Source organism: Phacochoerus africanus, chromosome 9, assembly GCF_016906955.1.
Source record: "Phacochoerus africanus isolate WHEZ1 chromosome 9, ROS_Pafr_v1, whole genome shotgun sequence".
NCBI lineage: Eukaryota > Metazoa > Chordata > Mammalia > Artiodactyla > Suidae > Phacochoerus > Phacochoerus africanus.
Genome location: NC_062552.1, coordinates 54,770,271 through 54,796,109, shown reverse-complemented (window position 1 = coordinate 54,796,109; position 25,839 = coordinate 54,770,271). Strand labels below are relative to the sequence as shown.

The 25,839-nt window shown below is 48.2% G+C and overlaps 2 protein-coding genes across 8 annotated transcripts in view; one reads left to right on the top strand and one right to left on the bottom strand.

Annotated features, from left to right (window-relative positions):
- The window catches only part of SLC41A3 (solute carrier family 41 member 3), a 69,837-nt gene extending 62,345 nt beyond the window's left edge, over nucleotides 1-7,492 (top strand). For 2 of the 3 annotated variants that reach the window (XM_047795587.1, XM_047795589.1), the window contains 2 exons: nucleotides 3,577-3,725; nucleotides 4,515-5,836. In XM_047795587.1, the coding sequence (XP_047651543.1) occupies nucleotides 3,577-3,725; nucleotides 4,515-4,706 (341 nt within the window). In that variant the 3' untranslated portion in view covers nucleotides 4,707-5,836. Of the gene's footprint in view, nucleotides 1-3,576; nucleotides 3,726-4,514; nucleotides 5,837-7,306 lie in introns of those variants that run through there. The other variant, XM_047795588.1, reaches the window with a different exon arrangement.
- ZXDC (ZXD family zinc finger C) overlaps nucleotides 5,398-25,839 on the bottom strand; it is a 34,205-nt gene continuing 13,763 nt past the window's right edge. For 2 of the 5 annotated variants that reach the window (XM_047795583.1, XM_047795582.1), the window contains one exon: nucleotides 7,536-8,399. In XM_047795583.1, the coding sequence (XP_047651539.1) occupies nucleotides 7,720-8,399 (680 nt within the window). In that variant the 3' untranslated portion in view covers nucleotides 7,536-7,719. The other 3 variants (XM_047795584.1, XM_047795585.1, XM_047795586.1) reach the window with 3 other exon arrangements.

Below are 25,839 nucleotides of genomic sequence, written 5' to 3'. Positions count from 1 at the left end.
GGTTCCCTGGCTACAGGTCAAATCAGAGCTACAGCTGCCGGCCTACACCACAGCCACAGCAATGCAGGATCCTAGCTGCATCTGCATCCTATGCCACAGCTCACGTCAACCCGGGATCCCCAACCCACTGAGCAAGATCAGGGATAAAACCCACAACCTCATGGTTCCTAGTTGGATTCTTTTCAGCTGCACCACAATGGAAACTTCAGCTCTTGGTTATTGCCTTTTTTTTTCTTTCTTTTTTTTTTTTTTTTTGAATCTCTATTTTACTTATTTTTTCAATTTTTAAAATTTTTTAGGGCCACATGTGCAGCATATGGAAGATCCCAGGCTAGGGAGTGAAGTGGAGCTGTAACTTCCAGCCTACACACAGACACAGCAATGCCAGATCCAAGCTGCATCTGCAACATACACTGCAGCTCATGGCAATGCTGGATCCTTAACTCACTGAGCACAGCCAGGAATCGAGCCAAATACTCCTTGATGCTATTCGGATTCGTTACAGCTGAGCCACAAATGGGAAGTCCCTGAATCTCTATTTTATTGTTTTACTCTCTGTTTATGATTTCCTTCCTTCTTCTGACTTTAGATTTTGTTTGTTCCTCCTTTTCTAATTCTTCTTTTTCTAATTCTTCTAGGTGGTAGGTTAAGTTGTTGATTTGAGATTTTTCTTCTTTTTTGAGGAAGGCCTGTATCACTATGATCTTCCCTCTAAGGAACTGCATTTGTGGCATCTCATAGATTTTGAATGGTTGTGTTTTCATGATCATTTGCCTAGAGGTATTTTTTAATTTCCCTTTTGATTTCCTCATTGACCCATTGGTTTGTTTAGTAGCATGTTGTTTAGTCTCCATGTAGTCAGTTTTTCTCGTTTATTTTCCTGTGGTTAATTTCTAGTTTCATGCCATGTGAGCAGAGAAGATACCTGAAATATTTCATTTCCCTACTCTTAAATTGATTGAGTTTAGTTTGGTACCCTAATCCTTGAGAATGTTCCATGTACACTTGAAAAGAATGTATATTCTGATTTTTTTGGATGTAATGTCCTGAAAACATCAATTCAGTCTAACTTTTCTATTGTGTCATTTAGGATCTCGGTTGCCTTATTGATTTTCTGTGTAGAGGATCTGTCCATTGATGGGTGTTGAAACCTTGTAATATTCCCATTAATTTCTCCTTTTAATTTTCCTATCAGTTTCTCCTTTTATGATGTTTCTCATCAATTATATTACCATCAATTTCTCCTTTTATGTTTGTTAGTATTTGTTTTATGTACTTGGGTGCTCCTATATCAGGGGCATATGTATCAATGAGTATAATATCCTCTCCTTGAACTGATCCTTTTACCGTTAAATAATGCCCTTCTTTGTCTTTCTTTATGACCTTCATTTTAAAGTCTATTTTGTCCTTTATGAGTACTGCAACTCCTGCTTTCCTGTCATTTTCTTTTGCATAAAATTGTCTTTTTCCATCCCCTCACTTTCAATTTATTTGCATCCTCTGCCCTAAGGTGAGTCTTTTGTAGGCAGCATATTGTAGGCTCTGTTTTTCTATCCAGTCTGCCACTCTTTGTCTTTTGATTGGAATATTCAGCCCATTGACGTTTAAGGTAATTATTGGTAAATATGTATTGCCATTTTAAACCTTGGTTTTTATAGGTGATTGTTTCTCCTTTGCGCCTTTCTTTTTTTTTGGTTGGATGCTTTACTTTTATTTTACACTTGAGTCCTCTTTTCAGTTTCTGTGAATTTATTTTTTGGTTTTGATTTCTAGTTCCACTGTTTTTCAAGTATGTTAACCCCTTCCTATATCTGCTTGTTTTAGCCTGATAGTCATATAATTTCAAACACATTTTTAAAAAAGTCTAGATTTCCTTACTCCCCCATTTTGATGTCCTTTTTTTACATCTTCATATTTATCCTTTTGCCATTTCTTGTGTCAGTTGTCATTTTTACAAATAGGCTTTTTTCTTTTTTTCCTTTTAGATCTGTATACTGGGTTATTTAAGTGAATATTTTCCACTTGTAATTTCCTCCATCCAATATCTTACTTCTTTACTCCTATTTAGAGGAGACCTTTCAGTATTTCTTTTTTTTTTTTTGCTATTTCTTGGGCCGCTCCCGCGGCATATGGAGGTTCCCAGGCTAGGGGTCGAATCAGAGCTGTAGCCACCAGCCTACGCCAGAGCCACAGCAACACAGGATCCGAGCCGCGTCTGCAACCTACACCACAGCTCACAGCAACGCCGGATCGTTAACCCACTGAGCAAGGGCAGGGACCGAACCTGCAACCTCATGGTTCCTAGTCGGATTCATTAACCACTATGCCACGACGGGAACTCCTCAGTATTTCTTTTAGAATGGTTTAGTATTGCTGTATTCTTTTAGTTTTTGTTTGTTGAAGGAATTCTTTATTTCCCATTCTTTTTTAAATGATAATCTTGCTGGGTAGAGTATTCTAGGCTGCAATTTTTTCCCTTTTAGAAATCTTAATATATATTGCCACTTCCCTGTGGCCTGTAGTGTTGCTCTTACTGCCTTTAGAATCCTCTCCTTTTCATTAACTCTTACCATTTTTACTATGTCCTGGGGGGGGGGGGGTCTGTTTGGGTTGAACTTGTTTGGGGCCCTCTATGCTCCCTGTATCTTTATGTTTCCCTTAGATTTGGAAATTTTTCAGCCATAATTTCTTCAAATATATTTTCAATCCCCTTTTATCTTTCTTCTCTTCCTGGAATCCTTGCTATGTGTAGACTGGCCCTTTATCTTATCACATAGATCTCTTATATTGCTTTCATGTTTTTCCTTTTGGTTTTCTGTCACTATCCTCAAAGGAAGTTATTCTTGCGGCAGGCCCAGGCCTCCTCCCAGGTTCCCTCGGCCATGCAGTTCGGCTCCCCAGCCTGTGGAGCACCGCTCCATAGCCCCCCAGCCTGTCTCCAAACAGCCAGCCCTAGTCCTCTCCCCAGAACTGACCTCTGGAACCTGAGTCTCAGTGCCCAGCCCCATCCTGAGCGTCTCAGGCTGTTGTGTCCTGGGAGGTGGTCTAAGTAGTGCTCTCTGCTTTGCCCTGCTCAGTCCAGCTGCTGCCTTTTTCTCTGTGGCTTTGGGGTCCCTCCTCTCGGCTGAGCTCCCCGTCAGTTAGGTGGCTTCCCAGGGTGTGGGTTCCTTTCCTTTTTCACAGCTCCCTCTCAGGAATCAGCACTTTTTTTCCTCCTTTTCTTTTTTTTTTCCTTTTGCTCTACCCTGTTAGGTAGAGCATTTTTTGCACTTTTGGAGGTTTAAGGTCTTCTGCCAGCATTTAGTAGATGTTCTATGTGAATCATTCCACATGTAGCTGTTTTTTGATGTGTTTGTGGGAAAAGGTGAGCACCACGTCTTTCTCCTCTGCCATCTCAATCATGCCCCCGTTTCTGCCGCTTGATTCTAGTTTTGCCCTCTTCCCTGAAACACTGGCTCCACACAGGAATGTACTGCACACACCTGTGCAGGATTGATGTGGACGCCTCATGGAGTCTTAGTGCCCAGGGACCTCTGCTCCAGCAGCTCACTACACCTCCTTGGCTGTTTATTCCAGAAATCAACTCCACGTCAGCCCGAGTCCTGCTCTTCCTGGTGGTCCCAGGCCATCTGATTTTCTTCTACATCATTTACCTGGTGGAAGGCCAGTCCGTGCCAAACGACAGAAGCTTTGTGGTGCTCTACTTGCTGGCAGGCCTGGTCCAGGTGAGACTGCATCCAGTGGGGGTCCAGCCAGCTGAGCCGTCCCGGGAGAGAGGCTCCTAGACACACCGGCACAGCCCCTGGCCATCCAGAAGGGGAGTCAATTTGTCCAAGCCCCAGGACATGACCCAGAAACACTGCACATTCCTCAGCAGTGGGTCAGAGCTGTGGGTCAGAAGTGCAGCATTGCCATGAAGCCCACGGTGGGTCCAGCTGATGAGCTGGGCCGTGTGTGTGGCTCTTACCACACGGAGGGTGGAAGGGGCAGGGTTGCTGGGCTGGACAACCATGAGGACATGAATGAAAAATAAGGCTGCTGCCTGCCTTGGGGCAGTACCCTGCAGGCCCTCTGCTGAGACTAGCTGGTGGGTGTCCCATGAGGGTGGCCGCAACACATCCGTGATCCTGGGAAACTGTTCAGAGCATGGGCAGGGCAGGGGCAAAATCAGCCTGGAGCAGGGGCAGTGGAGCCCTGAGACCTACCAGAGCTCCTGTAGCCTTCGCAAAGGGCCAGCTTTCCAGAGCTGCCATGAGCAGGCCTCCAGCTGATCCAGACTGGAGTCCCAGCCAGACAATGCCTAAGGCTCCAGTGGTGGGTGGAGCCAGTGCAGGTGGGCAGGGCTGGGGAGTGTCCCCAGGGGTGCCAGGACCACAGGGAGGGAGCAGGCAGTACACGAGCTGAGCCGAGGGAAGGGCCTAGGGCTAACATGGCCACCTCGGGATCTGCTCCTGCAGCCTGGTTTCTTGGCTTCTGCTTGTCACTGTTTCTTCTTCCTGCTTGCCTCGTGACAGGTGGCAGTCCTGCTGTATCTGGCAGAAGTGATGGTTCGGCTGATGTGGCGCCAGGCCCTGGACCCAGACAACCACTGCATCCCCTACCTGACAGGGCTGGGGGACCTCCTGGGGACAGGCCTGCTGGCACTCTGCTTTCTTGTCCACTGGCTGCTGGTGGGCACCTTGGAGCCAGTGTCTGGAGCTTCCTAGTATATGCGCTGCTCAGCGTCACCTCCCCTCATGCCCGCAGGAATGCAACAATTTCCTCCCGAGCTGGGCCCTCAGGGCAGCTGACACTGGCCTCTGTAGGGGCCTCTGCCAGTCTGCCCAGGAGTTGCACACAGTCTGGGCCTGGGGGCTGAGCCCATGATGGAGCTAGTGCATATGTGCGCATGTACCAGGGGCAGGGCAGTCTGGCCTGCAAACACTCCGTTGAGTGGATACCCGCACTTCTACGGGTGGCTGGCACTGTCTTGAGCCCATGTGACCCAGACTGGGGTGGGGCAGGAAGGAGGCCCTCTGTCCCCAAGCCTCAGGGTGCTGAGCGTAGGCATCACTGCTGTCTGTGCAGAGTGCAGCCCCGGGGTGGCTGCTGGGGGCTGTGGACGTGAGCACCCTTCCCAGGACAGGCTTTGAGCACACCCTTTTCTGCTCCCAGCATTTCCTCATCTCTGCTTGCTTTTTCTCCCTCACGCGTTTTTTTTTTTTTTTCCCCCTTTCTTTAAAGCAAAAGTCCTCTGCTTAGATTTTAATGATCAGGGGAGTGTAAATAAAACTGGAACCCCAGTTCCACTCTGAGGAAGGTGCAGGATTGGCCCCAACACAAGAGGGGTTGGCGAGCTGGACGGATGGAAGAATTATTACTCTTGACTGGAGAAAAAAACAGCATTAACCCCCTGCGTGGCTGTACAGAACCTTTATTCATGTGCGCTGGTGTCAGGCCCAAGGTCAGCAGGGCCTCCGAACCTAGGAGATTAGTCAATTCTGAGCACTTCAGGTGGACACTAACTGAGGCATGAGGATGAAGGTCCACCACACAGCCTGGAGGGGGACAGTGTGGCATGGCCACTGGACAGCACAGAACTGCCTTGACATAGCACAGAGTTTTGTGGTTAAGAACCCTCTAGAAATGGGGACACCCCCCGCCCTGCCCAGGATGGAGAGATCACGCTAGAAAGCTGGAGTCACTCACTATAAAAACTGACGAGAGTTTGGATGACTTCAAGTCTGAGAATCAAACAGCAACTCGAATAAATACTTCTAAAGACCCCAGGCAAAAAAACCATTTCTGAGAGACCCTGTGTGCAGTCCGTGAATGAACAAATAAACATTTGCAAGTTTGGGTCTGGTCTCCTTTTACCAGAGACATCACTCTACAACACCGGGCGCCACGTGTGCACACCTACAAAAGCAGCCCCATCACAGCCCCGCACGAGCTTTATGCTCTCAGAATGTGGCCTTGCAAACCGCTATCCAATTACCACTAACTGCTAACACCCAAATACGAGATTTAGAAATATCTTTTTGAAAGTTTTGAGTCAAAATTCGATCTATGCAGGGGGCTCTGACAGAGCTGGGGGCTGTTTCACCCGTCCAGTGCCTCTGACACCACTGCTGCCTGGCTAGAATTTAGCTTCCTTGACAACGGGCCCCCTGCCTGACCTTGACCTCCACAGAGGGGTGAGGGGGTGCTCTCAGCCAGACCCTGACCCTGAAGCTTAAGACCCATGAGCTTTCACTGCAGCTGAACCATCTGGCCATGGGCCTGCAGCTGTTCGGGCTCGGCAGGGCCAGATGAGGGCCACGTACATGGCCGCTCAGGAGAGGCACGCTTTGCACAGAGCACCCTTGCCTGACCCGAGCATCTGCTCACACAGGCAGTTTCAGGTAGTACAGCCCCAAACTGGTTTCTGATACAACATAAGAAAAACAATTCTGACAAATGAACCCCAAAGTCCCAAAGAATGAGGCTGGCGTCTGAGTGGCGCCCTCGGCCCAGGCAGGGCTGCTCTCACTGCGGGTCGCGCAGGCTGGCCGTGCTCCCCGAGCGCTGCGTGTCCTCAGGCCCGGCAGCCCCTCCAGCTGCAGGAAGCACCTCCTGCAAAACCAAGCAGAGCAGTGAGCGGGCAGCTGGAGCCCCTGGCTCGTCTCCACTGAAAAGCTTTGCTCTGCCCCTTGTTAAGCATGTGCTCTTGAAGGATGAAGGTGAACATCAGCACAGGTAAGGAGAGGTGGGCTCAGTCCTGGGCCACAGGTGTCCTTGACAGGACTGTCCGTGTGTGACCTGTGACCCTCCCATCAACCACTGCCCTTTGCTGACGGGGCTCCAGCCACACAGCCCTCCTCTGAGCCACCCACAGGGTCAGGTCCCACCTTTCTCAGCATCATCCTAGGCAACGTGAGGACGGTGTGGAGGGGATGGCAGGGAGCTTCCTCAAGCTGCTGCCAATCCCTGCAGGTCACCCTCACCCAGCAGTCAGTCCCCCATTGGCACTCCATTCAACCTTTATTTCTAAGGTTATGGAAGATGCTGGCCAGCCCAATTTGAACATAAGAAAACCAAAATTACTACTCATCGTGATTTTTAAATACGTCTGAAACTTGATAAGCTAGATGCTTTGATTATTTTATATCCAAATCTGATTTATCCACTGGCCCCCGTGAGCTCCGCCACTCCCTCAAGCCAGGCACTTGTTTCCTCGAAGGCTGGGGTCCTCTCAGTATAAAGCACCTGACAGCTCCTGTCCACAACGACCACTAGATCTAAGCTTCATTCTCAGCTTATCTCCATCACTTATCCCCTTTTCTAGAAAGTGGATACACACTCTGGCAACCCACCCAGCGAGTCTGCCATGAGGCCATCTCAGAGACAAGCCTGGAAACCAGAAACTTCGTAAGCCTAAACAAACCCAAAGAGCCAGGGGCGCTGACCTGGAGGACGTAGACGGGAAAATCGATGGCGAGCAGGGGGCGGAAGGCAGAGGGCTGGGGGCTGAGCGCCAGCGGCAGGCCTGCTTCACCCGTGGGGTCGTCCTGGGGAGGCAACAGCGCGGTCAGTGGCTGAGGGCGGCAACAGTGCTCCTGCCACCTGGAAACGCAGCTGAGCCAGCCCACCCCGTCTTCCAGGAAACCCACACCTGGACCAGGGAGGGCCAAGCGAAGCACACAGAGGGCACTCAATGAAGCGGGCGGGGGGGGGGGGGGCAGTCAGAGCTGTCTGTCCTCAGCGTCTCCACTTCTCCCCACAGTCCTCTGCCAGCCCTGGAGCATCAGGCAGCAAGTGATGGAGCCTGGAGGTGGCCATGCCCGGCAAGCATTCTTGGAGTGGCTGCCTGCTATGGGTACCTGCTGGCTGGGCACAGCGCAGGAGATGGCCAGCCCTGCCCTGCATGCCAGAGAAGAAAAGTGGGAGACAAACCCCTAAAGGCCCCGTCTTGGCCCCACAAGGAAAGAAGTAGGTCTGCGGGGCAGAGCAGAGAAGGGAGTCAGACGTGCTGCTAGGCACACACAGCCATCTGAGCATGGTCTGGCCAGGGGGCCTGGGCAGGAGTGGAGGGCTGTCCACACTGCACAGGGCCCTGGCCTGCACACGGGGAAAGCCAGACCCAGGGCGCATGAATCCCAACTGAGGGGCAAGTGGACGTGTGTGGTGGCGGAGGGGAAGTGGGGAGAAGATGGTTCTGCAGAGGCCACGCAGGCACAGGACAGCAAGAGGAAGGCGCCTTGGAGGGGCAGCGCTCCTGCCCAGCCCCCTGCCCTGGGTGGCCCTTACCTGCAGCAGCTGGACCTGGACGCTGGGCACCACGAGGCTGCCCCACACCCAGCCACTCGGGCTGGCAGGCACACAAGTGGGGCTGCCCGGGTCATCATCTTTCCCTCGGGTCTGAGCGGGCCCCGTAGCTCCTGAAACACACAAGGCACATGCACTGCTCTGCCTGCCCTGCTGCCTGAGGCCCACAGATGCTCAGCCACATGGCGGAAGGACCTGGACTCCAGTAGGAAGCTGAACAGACACCCCACACGCCTCTCAGATGGCACTCGGGCCCCCACTGCCCCTCTCAAGGCCAAACTCCTCCTCACCCCCACAAGCCAAGTGGCTCCGACACACAGCACGGCGGAGCTCATGGGCGACAGGGGAAGCCACGGAGTAATAGCCCAGGCACCTGGACACCTGCTGAACGGCTCCTCTGTCCAGCATCCTTCACAGAAATCATCACTTCTCTGGTTTCATACCAGTATGGAGGCTTTTTTAAATTAAGTACAAAGAAGATGGACAACTCCAGACTCCCAGAAAGGGTTTCTCTGACACACTCAGGAACCTGGGTCAGACCCTGCTCCTCATTCTGGACACTGAGCCAAGCCCTGGCCCAGTGCACACCTCCAAGTGTGCTCACTGCAGGTGCCAAGGTGCTCTTACTGCTGGTGGACACAAGCATGCAAATGGCTTCATCAAGTTCTTTTCACAACAAATATCATACACACTAAAAAGAGTGTTAAATGCTGAACTTAACGAAATCAAAACAAGTGAGACCAACCAACCTGCTACACCTCTAGAAAACAGTCCGTGAAAATTTCTAATTGATCTCAACTTGAAAAAAAGATGAAAAACACAAGAGGCTGGATGCTTGTTTAGTTTTCCATCTGTTCTGACAACACAGCTGGCTCTGTCGCAGGGGTCCGCCTGCAGCACCGCCCCCAGAGCTGTAGCCCCAGCATCTGCCGTCCAGGAGCCTGACCTCGCGACTGCTCTGGCTCCTGGAAGGGAGGAACTCAGCGTGGTGCTCTGTCCTCCCAGGGCAGGCTGTCCCAGCCTCTCTGGGATTCTACCTGAAAGCGCTTACGCCCTGAAGTCTTTTAATCTCCCTAGCACAGCATCCTTTCCTGCAATAAAAATATGTACATAAATTGAAATCTACTTAATTTTAAAGTTTATTTAAATACACTTTCTGGGAGTTAAAGTTCATCTGAAAAACTGAGTTACCATTGCAATTATTAGTAATGCAAACCCAACCAAAATCGCAAGACACATCAGACTTTAAAAACTGAAAAATTTAAGGCAAAATTGTAATGAAAATGCATCAAGGAGCACGTGGCTGATGGGCAGCTTCCAGGCAGCTCTTGTCTGGGCACTGCTGCACTCAGCTCAAAAGGATAAACACCTTTACCCGCTGGGGCCATCGCAGCGTGTGTTCTGTCACACACTCCCAAAGGCAGACCGCGCCGTCTGGGGACGTCGTCAGCCCTGCAGATGGTTAGAATGGGCCCTGTGCCCTGAGCTGGTTACAGAAGTCTGTGTCTGGGAGCCTGCAGGCCCGCAGAAGCAGACCAAGGTCTCTGCTCGGAGCCCACGAAGACCATGCAGCTCAGGTCCTCTGCAGTAGCGGCTGCCAGGGCACCTAATGCCATGTGACTGACTTAATAAACTGGTCAAAAGGAAAACCAAACATGCTCTTTCACAGTGGAAATCCACAAACTCCTACTGGGCAAAGTAATCTTCGCACAGACCTAAATTTAGCTTCAATATTCTCCATGTGCTCCAATAACATCCAAAATGCTCATTTGTGCTGGAGAACCTGAAGGAAGGGAGAGGACTACAGCTGCCCAACCCCAACCCCAACTCCAGACAGGACGTTATCCAGGCCGTGAGCTGGAAGTGAGACAGAGCTGCTCATGGACAGGGTCACCAGGCTCCAGGAAGGCACCACAGCCATGCCTTGGGTCTGGCCCCCCTTAGGTTCGTATCCCAGAACACAGGACATCAGCAGCCACACCCCAGGTGGCCTCGAGGACATGGAGGCAGCGGGGAAGGAGCTCCGGGATTCTACCTGCTTCAGCAGGTACCGAGTTCCCACTGCTGGACAGCAGGCTGCAGGGTGGCTGAGCCTAGAGCCCGGCCACTGGCTGTGCACTGGGTAAAGCCCAAATGCTTTCCAGAGCCTCAGAGACAAGCCCACAACCCACACACAAAGACAAAGGCGTGGGGGGCTCCCTGAGCACTGCGAGCCATGCGGCCTGCATTAGGTGTGGGCTACAGAGCAGCTGTGACCCACCACTGTCCTTGAGAACTGTTCCTGCCAGGTGTTGGGCAGTGCTCCAGGGCTGTGCAGCAGAGCCCACATGGACGGTCCTCAGCAGATCCGAAGCGGGGCCTGAGGCCACATGCGGCCACAACTCTCCTCCTGCTCCAGCACCACATGCAGGTCTATGGTCCAAGTCTGGAGGTTTCTGCGAACGTCAGTTATGAGCCAACACCCGGGTGCAAGGGACAGAATCAGCCTTCCAGGCCCTACGGCCTCCACCCTCATCTGTGTCCTGAATGGAACTCGGGCACCTTTCCCAAGGCCGTCACCCACATGCAGGAAAAGCTGGCAGCGGCCATGGGCAGCCCACCCAGCGGCGCAGGACCCTAGCCCACGGGTGCTTGTACCGCTGCTCAGGTCTCCCTGTTGCTTCACAGGGAGTTGGGTCAAGAGGCTGTGACGAGTTAGAGGGTCTGCATCAAGGCCTCCCTCTGCCCCCGTGTCGTCATCGCAGTTGGGCCCAGAACTCACGACCTCTCCCACAGCTCAGCTGCCATGCTGACCTTGGTCCCCTGAAAAACACCCAGCTCCCCCTGCCTCCTCCACTGATTTCACAAGAGCAGCTGGAATGACCCTTTAAAAACTACCATGTCCCTTTTCTGATCACACCCTCTGCTGCCCCCACCTGACTCTCAGGGGAGCCCAAGTGCTGACGCCGACCTGGAGGCACCCCCAACAGCTGCAGACATCTTCAAAAGTGCTGCCCCCCACTGGACGAAGGCCCCGGGCTGACTGCACCCTGGACTCAGGCCCCACATGCAAGGCGGGGGGGGTCCTTCACCCCCACCTGCCCACGCGGCTCCCACCTTCCTGGTGGGGCTCTGCCTGCCCTGTGAGCCTGCAAACATCATGGCCCCCTCCTCGTTCGGTTCGCGTTTGCCCTCTGATTCAGTTTTCCTTGATAGCTCCGCCATCAGCGGTGTCCCCACCTGGCCAAGGCGTCGCAGGAGCCTTCTCCCTGGGGTCTCTGGGGCCAGTCCTGCCCTCTCCTCCCTCTGGTCCTGCCCACCTGTGAGATATGGCTGTTCCCTAACTCCAGCTCCATCGGGAGGGGCACTCTCTCCACTGTTTCCTCCGAGCTGTGGCCACACCGGACACTCGCGCGGCCATACCTGGGCACCAGGATAGCTTCTCAGCCCCATCATGCTCCGTGGACCCTTCTAGCTGTTCCATAAAGTCAGACCGCCTCAGTTACTGTCTGCCTCCTCCCTGCAGGTCCAGCTCATTTCTTCTCAGTTTATCTCAATGGTCAGAATCTCCAGAACAAAGTTAAGCCCCAGGTGACAATGGTGGTGACTGCAGTTCCCGAGTCCATACAGGAAGCCCCTGGTGACTCAGCATGAAGGGTGGGCTTCGCTTCTGGCTGCAGAATTGTCATCACATTCCTGTTTCCATCAGTAACTTTTAAATAGGTGGAGATGGAACTCCCTGGTGGCTCTGTGGGTTTAGGATCTGACACTCACTGCTGTGCCATGGGTTCGATCCCCAGTCTGGGAACTTCGTAAGTAAAGGGACCTGCTGAGCAGAGAGCCAGCCCCACAGGCACCCGTTACAATGGGAACCAAGCAATGGACCCCGGTGTGCGGACAGCCACAGCTGCCTGGCCCACCCCTGGGCAGCAGACTAAGCAGTCACCAGATGCCCAGTGTGCTTTCTGGAGAGCGTCCCTCTTGTTTCACAAGTCCCTGTCCGCGCTCACCTCTGGGGACGTTCCCACAGCCACACTGCAGCGGCATTGCCTGTACACACTCCACAAGTGACCACCGGCAACAGCAGCCTCGGAAATGCCAACTCCAGCCATGCTCTCCAACTGGTGACACTCTCCCTTGTGAATGATGGTGATTTCTGTCTTCTTGAAAATTATGCATTTCGTTGCAGTCCTCCCATTTATTCTTATATAGTTTCCACTGAATCTGTAGGATTCACTCGTGCTTTCCATCTTTGTAAAACTGTTCAGATAGAGGTGAAACAGCAGCCCAGAGGCTGTACCCACTTAAGGCTGTTTTGTTTGGGCCACAGAGAATTTTCTTTTTTTTTTTTTTTTAATCTGAGTAGGTTTTCACACTTTAGCATCAAAACCTGGATTTCTGACTCTTCTTAGTTTGTTCTTTTTCCACCGTGAAGGACTCAGCTCCCTTCTCCGTGTTGAACAAATAAATCCTCGTGTCCAGGCTGCCGCCTGACCTCTCACAGGGAAAGACTGACGGCAGGCAACCTGGGTGGGGAGGCAGGGCATGTGAACTGCACGGTTAAGCCCACAGAGCCGAGGAAGGGCTTTGGTTACCAAGAGCTGCTGGCTCAACACACTGGTGTCTGACTGCGCAGCCACTTGTTCCCTGTGAGGCTCTATAATCAGCTCCCGTTTCTTCCGTCACCAGAAAGCTCACCAAGTTTTCTGTGGCTTTCCAAGAGGCTTTTGCGTTCTCTTCTACCACACTGTGGCCAAACACATGTACTGCCTAGGGGTTTTTCCTCAAGACGCAGCTATGGCTTTCCTGATGGCTAAGGGTTCAGTTTCACTTCTAATAAATATCTAGGGTCACAGAATAGAATCTATTAAGTCAACTCTGGTAATCCCACCGTCGACATCTTTCACAGCTTCTCTCCTTGATCTGCATGTAATTAAATCAACAAACATTGCTTGTTTTTATGGATCCAGCTCTCCTGGAGTTCTATCAGTATTTACTTCGTATTATTTGATATTTAGGTTTTCCCATCAATATGCACAGAAATGGTCACAAGCCATAGTTCTGCTGATTGTGAAGAGCAATCAAAACCAGGAACAAGCTTCTCTGGCGCAACTGTTTTTCTCTGACTTCTATGCTTCTGAGTATGAACCTCTGCTTTGTAACTTCTGTTTTTTGTTTTGCTCATCTTGCCTTAATTCTAACCTTCTAAATACTTCTGCCCAGAAGATGACTCTGCTGAACAATGTGTGGTTGAGACTTGGCGTTTTGACTCAAGTCTAGACAGGGAGTGGCACTCACACTTTTCCAGGCACAGACGTGGGTCCTGCTGTCCATGTCCCATCCAGCTGGCAAAGTGCCATATGCTTTCTGACCTTCCCTGCCCTCAGAGAGAGCACATGCCCATCCACAGTTCTAAATCTGGTGACTTTTTTTGTATTTTAAAAAATTTTTTTGGTCTTTTTAAGGCTACACAGGCAGCATATGGACTATCCCATGCTAGGGAGCTACAACTGACAGCCTACACCACAGCCACAGCAAAAAAAAACATCAGATCTCAGCCACATTTGCAACCTATACCACAGCTCATGGCAACGCCAGATCCTCAATCCACTGAATGAGGCCAGGGAGCGAAGCTGTATCCTCATGGATACTAGTCAGGTTCATTACCATTGAGCCACAATAGGTACATTTTTTGGTTACATTTTTTTAAAAACTTATTTTGCAAACTACCGTCTTCAGGAATAAAAGTTTTGAGGTGGGATCAAGATGGTGGAGGAGTAAGACGTGGTTCTCACCGTTTCTCATAAACACAACAACAACAAAAAAACATCTATGGGAGTTCCCGTTACGGCACAGCGGAAACAAATCCAACTAGTAACCATGAGGTTGCAGGTTTGATCCCTGGCCTCACTCAGTGGGTTAAGGATCTGGCGTTGCTGTGAGCTGCGGTGTAGGCTGGCAGTTATGGCTCCGATTCAAGCCCTGGCCTGGGAACCTCCATATGCCACGGGTGCAGCCGTAAAAAGCAAACAAAAAAACCAAAAAAAAAAACCATCTACATGGAGAATGATTCACACAGAACATCTACTGAACGCTGACAGAAAATCTTAAACCTCCAAAAAGGACAAGAAACTCCGTATAACTGGGTAGAAAAGAAAAAAAGAGAGAAAGAGAAAGGAATCAGGATGGGACTAGCACTCCTGAGAGGGGCTGTGAAAAAGGAAAGGCACCCACACCCCGGGAGCCACCAACCAAAGGGGAGGTCAGTAGAGACGGAGGACCTCAAAGCAGCAGCTGGACCGAGGAGGGCAAAGCAGAGAGAGAGGCACACAGATCATCAGTACCACCTGCCAGGACACCACAGCCTGATACGCTCAGGCAGGGGCTGGTCACTGCTCAGCCTCCGGAGGTCAGTTCAGGGAGAGGACAGGGTTAGCTGTGTGGGGACAGCCTGAGAGGTAAGGGAGTGGTACACCACGGGCTGGGGAGTGGAGCACCACAGCTGAGGGAGCTCAGGAGGGGGTCTGTGTCTGCAGGAGAAGCCAGGCGCCATTGTTAGGGAGGGAGAAAGAAGGAGGGGTGGACTGGATAGGAATAGCCTTCCCTGCACGAATGTGCACAGACTCTTGGAGGGCAGAGCTATGGGTGGCAGCACCTCCTATGTGGGCTAAGTGCAACAAGGCACTTCTTGCATGGTTCACAGGTGGCAGGGATAAATTCAGTCATCTCAAGACTCTAGAGGTGGGCATATGTGACCAGGCTCCACCTGCGGCCCCAGTCACTTCGGAGGTCAGCAAAGGGGAGGGCACTGCAACCAAGCCCCACCTGCTGTTCCTCTCACTCCCCTGGGAATGCTCAGGCCCTATCACAGCCACTGCCAAATGCTCCAAGAGCTGCCTATACCTGCCTGAGGGTCACTGTCACTTCCCAGGGCCGTGCAAATGGGAGTAGCCTATGCCACCTTCCCGCAGGTCCTTGTAACTATCAAGGGCCCAGTAAGCAGGCACTGGCCACTAGAGCTGCCCACTGCCCCCATCTCCCTGGGAGCACACGCAGCCCCCTATCAATGGGATACCAGCCTGCTCACACTGAGGAACGAGACAGCAAGCATCCAAAAAAGCAGTCCTCACACCAAAAATAAATAGCAAGCCCTCACAAAATACCCAGGGGCACACTCACATATAGATAGCCCTCCGAGACTACAGCAGTGTTCCCTAAACTCACAGAATATCAGCAAAATGAATATCAGCAAAATGAAGAAGCTCAGGAACCATTCCCAGTTAAAAGAACAGAAGAATACCCCTGAAGGAACAAACAATGAAGCAGACACTGAGATCAAAAAGGAGACAGTGAGGAGCTTCCATTCTGGCTCTGTGGTAATGAACCCGACTAGCATCCATGAGGACACAGGTTCGATCCCTGGCCTCGCTCAGTGGGTTAAGGACCTGGTGTAGCCATGAGCTCTGGTGTTGGTTACAAATGTGGCTCAGACCTGGCCTTGCTATGGCTGTGGTGTAGGCCCACAGCTGCAGCTCTGATTTGACCCCTATCTGGGAACTTCCATATGCCACAGGTGCAGCCTTAAAAAAAAAAAGGAGAGTGAAAATATAGTAGTAATTAAGAGTGGAAATGAGCAGCAATGCAGATTCCTTTAGAAAGGAACTAGAAAATATAAGGAGGAGCCAAGAAAAATTAGAAAATTCATTTGCAGAGATGCAAGCTGAGTTAAAGGCACTGAGGAGCAGAATGAATAATGCAGAGGGACGAATTAGTGACTTGGAATACAGAATAATGGAAATCACCCAATCAGGACAGCAGACAGAAAAAAATGAAAAAAAAAAAACGTGAAAACAATATAAGAGATCTATGGGATAATATAAAGGGGGGCCTATCTATGCATAATAGGGATTTTAGAAGGAGAAAAGGGAATTGAAAATATATTTGAAGAATATTAAGGCTGAAAACTTTCCATATCTACATGAAACAGATATCAAAATAAAGGAAGCACAGAGGGCCCCAAACAAGTTGAACCCAAACAGTCCTACACCAGAACATTTTATAATAAAAATGGAAAATATTAAAGATAAAGAGAGGATTCTAAAGGCAGCAAGAGAAAAAAAAAAAAAGAGTTAATTATAAAGGAACCCCCTTAAGGCTACCAGCTGATTTCTCTACAGAAACACTAAAGGCCAGAAGAAAATGGCAAGATATAGTCAAAGTGTTTCTTTTGTTTTTTTGGTCTTTTTGCCATTTCTTGGGCCGCTCCTGCAGCATATGGAGGTTCCCAGGCTAGGGGTCAAATCGGAGCTGTAGCCGCCAGCCTATACCAGAGCCACAGCAACGCAGGATCTGAGCCGAGTCTGCAACCTGCACCACAGCTCACGGCAACACCAGATCCTTAACCCACTGAGCAAGGCCAGGGATCAAATCCGCAACCTCATGGTTCCTAGTCGGCTTTGTTAACCACTGAGCCACGACAGGAACTCCTAGTCAAAGTTTTAAAAGGGAAAAACTGCAGCTTAGAATTCTATCCAGCAAGGATATCATTTAAAAGAGAAGTAGAGGAGTTCCCATTGTGGCTCAGTGGTTAATGAATCTCACTAATGTTCATGAGGACACAGCTTTGATCCCTGGCTTCACTCAGTGGGCTGGGGATCAGGCATTGTCGTTAGCTACAGCATATATTGCAGACATGACTCGGATCTCCCATTGTCGTGGCTGTGACCAGCAGCTGTAGTTCTGATTTGACCCCCCAGCCCAGGAACCTCCATATGCCATGGGTGCAGCCCTAAAAAGCAAAAAGCAAACAAACAAACAATCCACAATAGAAGTAAAGAATTTCTCCAAGAAACAAAAACTAAAAAAGAGAGTACAACAATGCTAAACCCACTGTAAAAGAAATACAGAAAGGGCTCCTCTAAATAAAAAAGAAGTAAGAAGAAACAGGATGTAGGAAATCACAATTGTAAAGTAATACTTAAATAAGTCAGTATACAGATCTAAGGAAAGGAAAAAAAAAAGATTGTAAATGTGACGATAAACACAAGGACAGCAAAAGGATAAACATAAAAATGTTAAAAAAGGACATCCAAATCATAAAATGTAGGGAAGGAAAGTAAGAAAATCTAGACTCTTTTCTTGTTTTTAAATGTGCTTGTGCCTATAGGAATTTCAGGCTAAAACAAGCAGATATAGGAAGGGGTTAACATACTTGAAAAACAGGGCAACCATAATACAAAGCCAAACACTGCATTCACAGAAAGTAAAAGAAGAGGACACAGCATAAAATAAAAAGAAAGTATCCAGCCAAACAAAGAAAGTAACAAGCAAGTAACACAGATTCAAATGGAAAACAAGGTTTAAAATGGCAATTAATACATACTTATTAATAATTACCTTAAATGTCAATGGACTGAACCCTCTAATCAAAAGACACAGAGTGGCAGATTGGATAAAAAAGCAAAAACCTTCAATCTGCCATCTAAAAGAGACTCACCTTAGGGCAAAAGACACATACAAATTGAAAGTGAGGGGATGGAAAAAGCTATTTCATGCGAATGGAAAAGAAAGGAAAATAGGAGTTACAATACTCTTATCAGACAAAATAGACTTTAAAATGAAGGCCATGAAGAAAGACAAAGGACACTAATGGTTAAAGGACCCATTCAAGAAGAGGATATTACAATCATCAATACATATACCCCTAATATAGGAGCACCCAGATACACACAACAAATACTAACAGAAATAACAGGAGAAATTGATGGGAATAGTAGGAGACTTTAACACCCCACTCACATCCATGGACAGATTTTTCTACACAGAAAAATCAATAAGGTAACAGAGATCCTAAATGACACAACAGAAAAGGTAGAGTTAATTGATATTTTCAGTTCATTACATGCAAAAACATCAGAATATACATTCTTTTCGAGGACTGACCATGTATTAGGGCACAAAACTAACTGCAACCAGTTTCAGAGTAGGGAAATTATTTCAAGTATCTTCTCTGCCCACAATGGCATGAAAGTAGAAATCAACCACAGGAAAAGAAAATACTGACTATGTGGAGACTCAGCATCATGCTACTAATAAACCAATGGGTCAACAAGGAAATCAAAAGGGAAATTAAAAAATGCATTGAGACAAATGATAATGAAGACACAACCATTCAAAATCTATGGGATGCCGCAAAAGCAGTGCTCAGAGGGAAATTCACAGCAATACAGAAGAAAAATCTCAACTCAACAACATAACTAAAAGATATAGAAAAAAAAAGAACAAACTAAACCTAAAGTCAGGAGAAGGAAGGAAATGATAAAGATCAGAGAGGAAATCAAAAAAATAGAGATTTAAAAAACAATAGAAAAAAAATTCAATACAACCAAGAGCTGATTCTTTGAAAGGATAAACAAAACTGACAAACCTCTGGCCAGACTCACCAAGAAGAGGAGGGAAAGAACTCAAACAAAGTAAGAAATGAAAAATGAGAAATCTCAAACAAATAATGCAGAAATATAAAAAACCCATGAGAGACTACTATGAAAAATTGATGCCAACAAATATGACAACCTATAAGAATTGGACAACTTTCTAGAGTCAGCCCACCAAAACTGAATCAGGAAGAAATAGATCAATTGAACAGACAGATCACTAGAAATGGAATTGAATAGGTAATAAAAACAATCCCTACAAACAAAAGTCCAGGGCCAGATGGCTTCACAGACGAAATCTACCAAACATAAAAAGATGAATTTATTCCCATTCTTCTTAAACTCTTCCAAAAGACTGCAGAAAAAGGGGCGCTTCCAAAGACATTTTATGAAGCTACCATCACCCTAATACCAAAACCAGACAAAGATACCACCAAAAAAGAAAACTAGGGCAGAATCTTTGATGAATATAGACTCAAAAATTCTCCACTGAATTTTAGTCAAACAAATCCAACACATTAAAAAGATCATATACCACAACCAAGTGGGATTCATCCCAGGTTCACAAGGATGGTCCAACATACACAAATCAAAGTCATACATCACATTAACAAAAGAAAAGTCAAAAAACACATGATCATCTCAATAGATGCAGAAAAAGCATTTGACAAAATCCAACATCAATTCATGATAACTCTTACCAAAGTGGGCATAGAGGGAACATACCTTAACATATTAAAAGCCGTGTATGACAAACCCACAACGAATATAATACTCAATGGAGCAAAGCTGAAAGCCTTCCCACTAATACCTGGAACAAGACAAGGATGACCACTCTCACCACTTTTATTCAACGTAGTATTGGAAGTCCTAATCATAGCAATCAGACAAACAAAACAAAAGGTATCCAAATTTGAAGAAAAGAGGTAAAACTGTCACTCTATACAGATGACATGATACTATACATAGAAAACCTAAGGGCTCCACACAAAAATTACTCAAACTAATCAATGAATTCAGCAAAGTAGCAGGATACAGATGAACATTCAGAAATGGGTTGCATTTCTGTACAGTAACAATTGAGTATATGGTAAAGGAATATAGGGAGTTCCCTTTGTGGCTCAGTGGTTAATGAACCAACTAGAATCCATGAGGATGTGGGTTTGATCCTTGGCCTTGTTCAGTTTGTTAAGGATCCAGCTTTGTTGTGAGCTGTGGTGTAGGTCACAGACATGGCTGGGAACTAGTGTTGCTGTGGGTATGGTGTAGACGAGCAGCTGTAGCTCTAATTTGACCCCTAGCCTGGGAATCTCCATATGCCACGGGTGTGGCCCTAAAAATCAAAAAAAAAAAAAAAAAAAGGAATAAAAATACAGTATCTTTTAAAATCACATCCTCAAAAATTAAATACATAGGAATAAACCTGATCAAGGAGGTGAAAGACTTATATGCTGAGAACTATAAAATATTAATCAAGGAAATTAAAGAGGATTCAAAGAAATGGAAAGATATTCCATGTTCTTGGACTGGAAGAATTAATATTGTTAAAATGGCAATGCTTCATAATACCCAAAGCAATCTACAGATTCAATGCAATCCCTATCAAATTAAACATGGCATTTTTCACAGAACTAGAACAAACAATCCAAAAATTTACATGCCAAAGTATTCCTGAGGAACAAAAACCAAGAAAGAGGCAACAAAAACTAAGCTGAAATCTCCCAGACTTCAGACAATATTACAAAGCTACAGTCATCAAGACAGTGTGGTACTGGTACAAAAACAGACAGACAGAAAAATGGAACAAAATAGAGACCCCAGAAATAAACCCAGACACCTATGGTCAATAAATTTTGACAGAGGAGGCGAGAATATAAAATGGGAAAAAGACAGTCTCTTCAGGAAGTGATGCTGGGCAAACTGGACAGCCACATGTAAATCAAGGAAACTAGAACACATCCTTATACCATGCAGAAAATAAACTCAAAATGGCTTACAGACTTAAATATAAGACAAGACACCATCAAACTCCTAGAAGAGAACATAGGCAAAGCATTCTCTGACATCAACTGTGCAAATGTTTTCTTAGGTCAGTCTCCCAAGGCAACAGAAACGAGATAAAAATAAATGGGACCTTATGAGCTTTTACACAGCAAAGGAAACCATTTAAAAAAAAAAAAAAAAGACAAACTTACACAATGGGAGAAAGTAGTTTCAAATGATGCAACTACCAAGGGCTTATCTCTAAAATATGCAAACAACTTATACAACTCAACAGCAAAAAAACAACCCCGTTGAAAAATGGGCAGAAAAACTGAACAGACATTTCTCCAAAAAAAGACATAATGGATGGCCGAAAGGCACATGAAAAAATGCTCACCATCACTAATTATTAGAGAAATGCAGATCAAAACTACATTGAGGTACCAGCTCACACCAGTAAGAATGGCCATCATTAGCAAGTCCATAAACAACAAATGCTGGAGAGAGTGTGGAGAAAAGGGAACCCTCCATTCCTGTTGCTGGGAATGTAAATTGATACAACCACTACGGAAAACAGTATGGAAGTTCCTCAGAAAACTAACTATAGAAACTACCATATGACCCAGCAATCCCACTCCTGGGCCTATATCCAGATAAGACTTTAACTGAAAAAAGATATATGCACCCCTATGTTTATGCCAGCACTATACACAACAGCCAAGACATGGAAATAACCTAAATGTCCATCAAAAGATGAATGATTAAGAAGATGTGGTACATATACACAATGGAATACTACTCAGCCACAAAAAAGAACAAAATAATGCCATTTGTAGCAACATGGATGGAACTAGAGACTCACACTAAGTGAAGTAAGTCCGAAAGAGAAAAACAAATACCATATGGTATCACTTATTTCTGGAATCTAATATACAGCACAAATGAACCTATCTATAGAAAAGAAATAAACTCACGGACTTGGAGAACATACTTGAGGTTGCCAGGGGGAAGGGGGAGGCAGTGGGATGTCCTGGGAGTCTGGGGTTACTAGATCCAAACTATTGCCATTTGGAGTGGATAAGCAATGAGGTCCTGATGTATATATAGCACAGGGAACTATATCCAGTCACTTGTGATGGACAGTGATGGAGGATAATGTGAGAAAAAGAATGTATAGGGGATTCCCTTCGTGACACGGCAGAAGCGAATCTGACCAGGATCCATGATGATCAGGGTTCAATCCCTGGCCTTGCTCAGTGGGTTAAGGATCTGGTGTTGCCATGAGCCGTGGTGTGGGTTGCAGACATGGCTTGCATCTGGCATTGCTATGGCTGTGGTATGGGCCGCTGGCTGCAGCTCTGATTCAACCCCCGGCCTAGGAACTTCCATATGCCACAGGTGCGGCCCTAAAAAATTGACAGAACACTGTAAATCAACCCTAACAAAGAAAATTCTGAAAAATTATAAAAGTTTCTCTTTTACATTGAGAATATATTCTTGGTTTACTTTGACGGGGAACCTCAATACTAAAAGAAACTGGCAAATTTTATTTTCACTACTCAAATAGCAACCCAATGGGAACAGTCTTGGATTTTAGACCCTATTCGCATTTTTCACGTCATTTAGGCTACGCAATTCCTAAGAATCAACACACACTTTGCACTGAATCTGGTTGACAGCATGAAGCTGACAGTGTTTACACAATATGAGTCCAATGATAGCCCTGCTACCTGCAACTCCTCTGTTCTTGGACCTGTTACACCATATCTCAAAACCCAAAAAGCTTCAGAACCCAGGCTTTTCTTGTTTGGTCCCCAAAATAATGCAGCAGCAACACATGACCTGACCACATGTGAGGTCTGCTTACATTAAATGTATCTCAGTGCAAAATGCCAACAAAGAACTTGGCGTGATGAGGTACAGAACATGTGTGCCATCCTCCAGAGCCAGCAACATGACTTGCGGGTGTTTGACTATGTCCCAGCACTGCCCACCTGGCGTCCAAGGGCAGTGGTACCCAGGGCGACAGGCAGCAGCACACACCCCCATGAGGCAGGCTCCCCAGAGAACAGCTGATCCAGGGCTGGGGCAGGGTGACACCTGATGAGCCTGGCAGTGCTGGGAAGTAAGGGCAGTGCCTCCCAGAACCAGGATGGTCCAGAGGGCACAAGGATCCAACCTAAAGGGCTCCCAGCAGCCAAAGCTGGAGCAGTTCTACCTCTAAGCACGCGCTGATATCAGGGAATGAAAGAGAGAGAGAAGGCACGGCTTTTCCTACAGAGAAATTTTTGTTGTTGTTGTTGTTGTTGGTCTTTTGCCTTTCCTAGGGCCGCTTCCACAGCATATGGAGTTTCCCAAGCTAGGGGTCTAATCAGAGCTGTAGCCACCAGCCTACGCCAGAGCCACAGCAACACAGGATCTGAGCCAAATCTGTGACCTACACCACAGCTCACAGCAACACCGGATCCTTAACCCACTGAGCAAGGCCAGGGATCGAACCCGCAACCTCATGGTTCCTAGTTGGATTCATTAACCACTGAGCCATGACGGGAATTCTGATGGATACAGAAGGAGAACGAGGGAAATGGAGAACCGCCATCAGAAGACCCAGTAACAAGGGCACAGACAAAGCTACCCTGCAGTGCCAAACAAGTGTGGGGCTGGGAATGGCTACGTGCATGGTGCACGGGCTGCAGTGACCTTGCCTGATTCCTGGGAAGGCACCTCGAGGCCCCAGGGACATGCTTCTGGCAGTTGGGGCACCTGCAGACAGTCTAGCATCATGACAGGGTGGAGGCCAGGGGCCGCTGGGCCTCCTGAGGTGGCCACGACCATGCCATGGAACCCAAGGTGTCTGGACACAGGCCACACAGCCAAGGAGAGGCCTGCTGGCAGCTTTGCTAGGGGCTGTCCTCTTCTGTAACTCACTGCTGTGTATCCCGTCGCTGAGGTGATCCATGGCCCTGAGTTCTGGGCTCCTCTAGAGACCCAGTGAGTGCAGTGTTGGGGAACCCCTCGCACCTGCAGCCACACACAATCTCCATGCAGCCGCTGAAAAAGAGATGCTCGCTGATTAGAGGAAAAAGAGCCACTTCCCCTTGGAGAACCTGCAGACAACCCCTCAGCCCGGGGTCAAGGTCAGCACTGCCTACCACACATGCCCCAACCAGGTGCTGAGAGTAGGGCTCTGTACGTCCGTCTACACAAAGCAAGCACAGTCCAACCACGAGAAGCACCAGACAGGCCCAGCGGGCAGAACGCACATGCACGAAGGGCCTACATCTCTACGAGAGCAGCCTGAAAGTCAAGGGAGAGACAGACTGAGGACTCAATCTGGGACCCTAGGCAGAAGAGGACCCTGCAGGCATCGTCACGTACAGTCAGGGGACCAAGGGCCCGATCCTTCCCCGGCTGTGCAGACACGCATGACCTCGGGGAGCAAAAGGGGAGGCCAGAAAGGGCACCACAACTGGGGACACTGTGCATGGAAGGGGGGTTGCCGTGAGTCTAAAATTCCAGCAAAATGAAATGTCAGGCTGGCCCTGAGGATTTAGAAAAGAGACACGGGCCTGCATTTATGGCCCTCTCTCTGTTGGCTATTCCAGGACTTCGAGGCAACGTGACCCTTCGCACTTAAACAAGAGCACTGTGCCGCTGTCTTCACGTGCGAGGGCTGGATACTGGACAGGTTCCTGTTTCCTACTTCCCTTACAAGCCAATAAGATGTTTAAATCAATGGGTGTATGAAAACGCCCTGACCACCCAGGGAGGATGCAAAGAAATCAGCTGGCTCATTATAAAGAGAAAGACTCAAAACATTTATCCTGACTTTCCTGCATGAGAAGTATTCCAGATTAAAGTGAAGAAAGAACGACATCCTCCTGCAGCCCCTGATGAATGAACAGGTCTAGACTTCAGGCATCAGTGGCTGTCAACCACCCAGCAGGGCCCCCAGACCTCCCTTCAGCCACAACAAACCCCCAGCCCTAAGCACAGATTCACAGGAGACACGGAGACAGAGGACCCTGTTAACCTGAAGCAATCAGTGCCGTCTAGACCCGCCAACCTGACCTGACAGACTGCACAGGTTCTGCAACACAGGCACAGGCACACGCGCACACACACACACACACACACACACACACACACACGAGGGCGAGGGATGGCGGAGGAGACACCTGAGTGTGAAACAGACCCAAGACGTGCGGCAACAACCATAAACATGAGCCCGACTTGGGTGATTCAAACAAACAGATTTTAAAAACATTCTCTGCATGTGAGGAAGTCCCCCTGTGGCACAGCGGGTTAAGGATCTGGTATTGCCACACCTATGGTGAAGGATGCAACTGTGGTGTGGGTTCGATCCCTAGCCTGGGAACCTCCACAGGTCTCAAAGTGAGGCCAGAACCAAAAACTACTCATTCATGGCACTTGAGACAAACAAAAACCAGAACATGTGTCAGATGCTGACTTCAGGGAACTGGGGGCTGTTAACTTTCAGAGTGCTGGAAATACCTGGCTATGTTTTATTTATTTATTTATTTGTCTTTTTTAGGGCCACACGGGTGGCATATGGAAGTTTTCAGGCTAGGGGTCCAGTTGAGCTGCAGCTGGCAGCCTATGCCACAGCCACTGCAACATAGGATCCAAGGTGCATCTGCAACCTATACCACAGCTCATGGCAATGCCGGATACTTAACCCACTGAGCGAGGCCAGGGACTGAACCTGCGTCCTCATGGTTACTAGTCAGATTCGTTTTCCTCTGAGCCACAGTGGGAACTCCTTGGCTATGTTTTCAAGTGTCCTTGTTTTTAAAACAATAATGCAAAAATACTGCAAAAACAATAAAAAAACACAAATCTGTCTCTGCAGACACCGCTCTGGCAGCGCCTCTGGTGGGGCTTGCAGCACTGTCCCTGGAGCTGAGCACTGGACCCTCACAAGCTAACCCTCCATGATTCTGCCACCACCAATGTCCATCATCTCTGCAAGTTCCACCTGGGCATCCAGACGGCAGGGGCCCCTCCTCAGCCACAGGGACAGTGACAGGCCCCTGCTCAGTGGCCACAATATTTGTTTTAATAAAACTTGGAGTTCCCATCATGGCGCAATGGTTAACGAATCCGACTAGGAACCATGAGGTTGCGGGTTTGATCC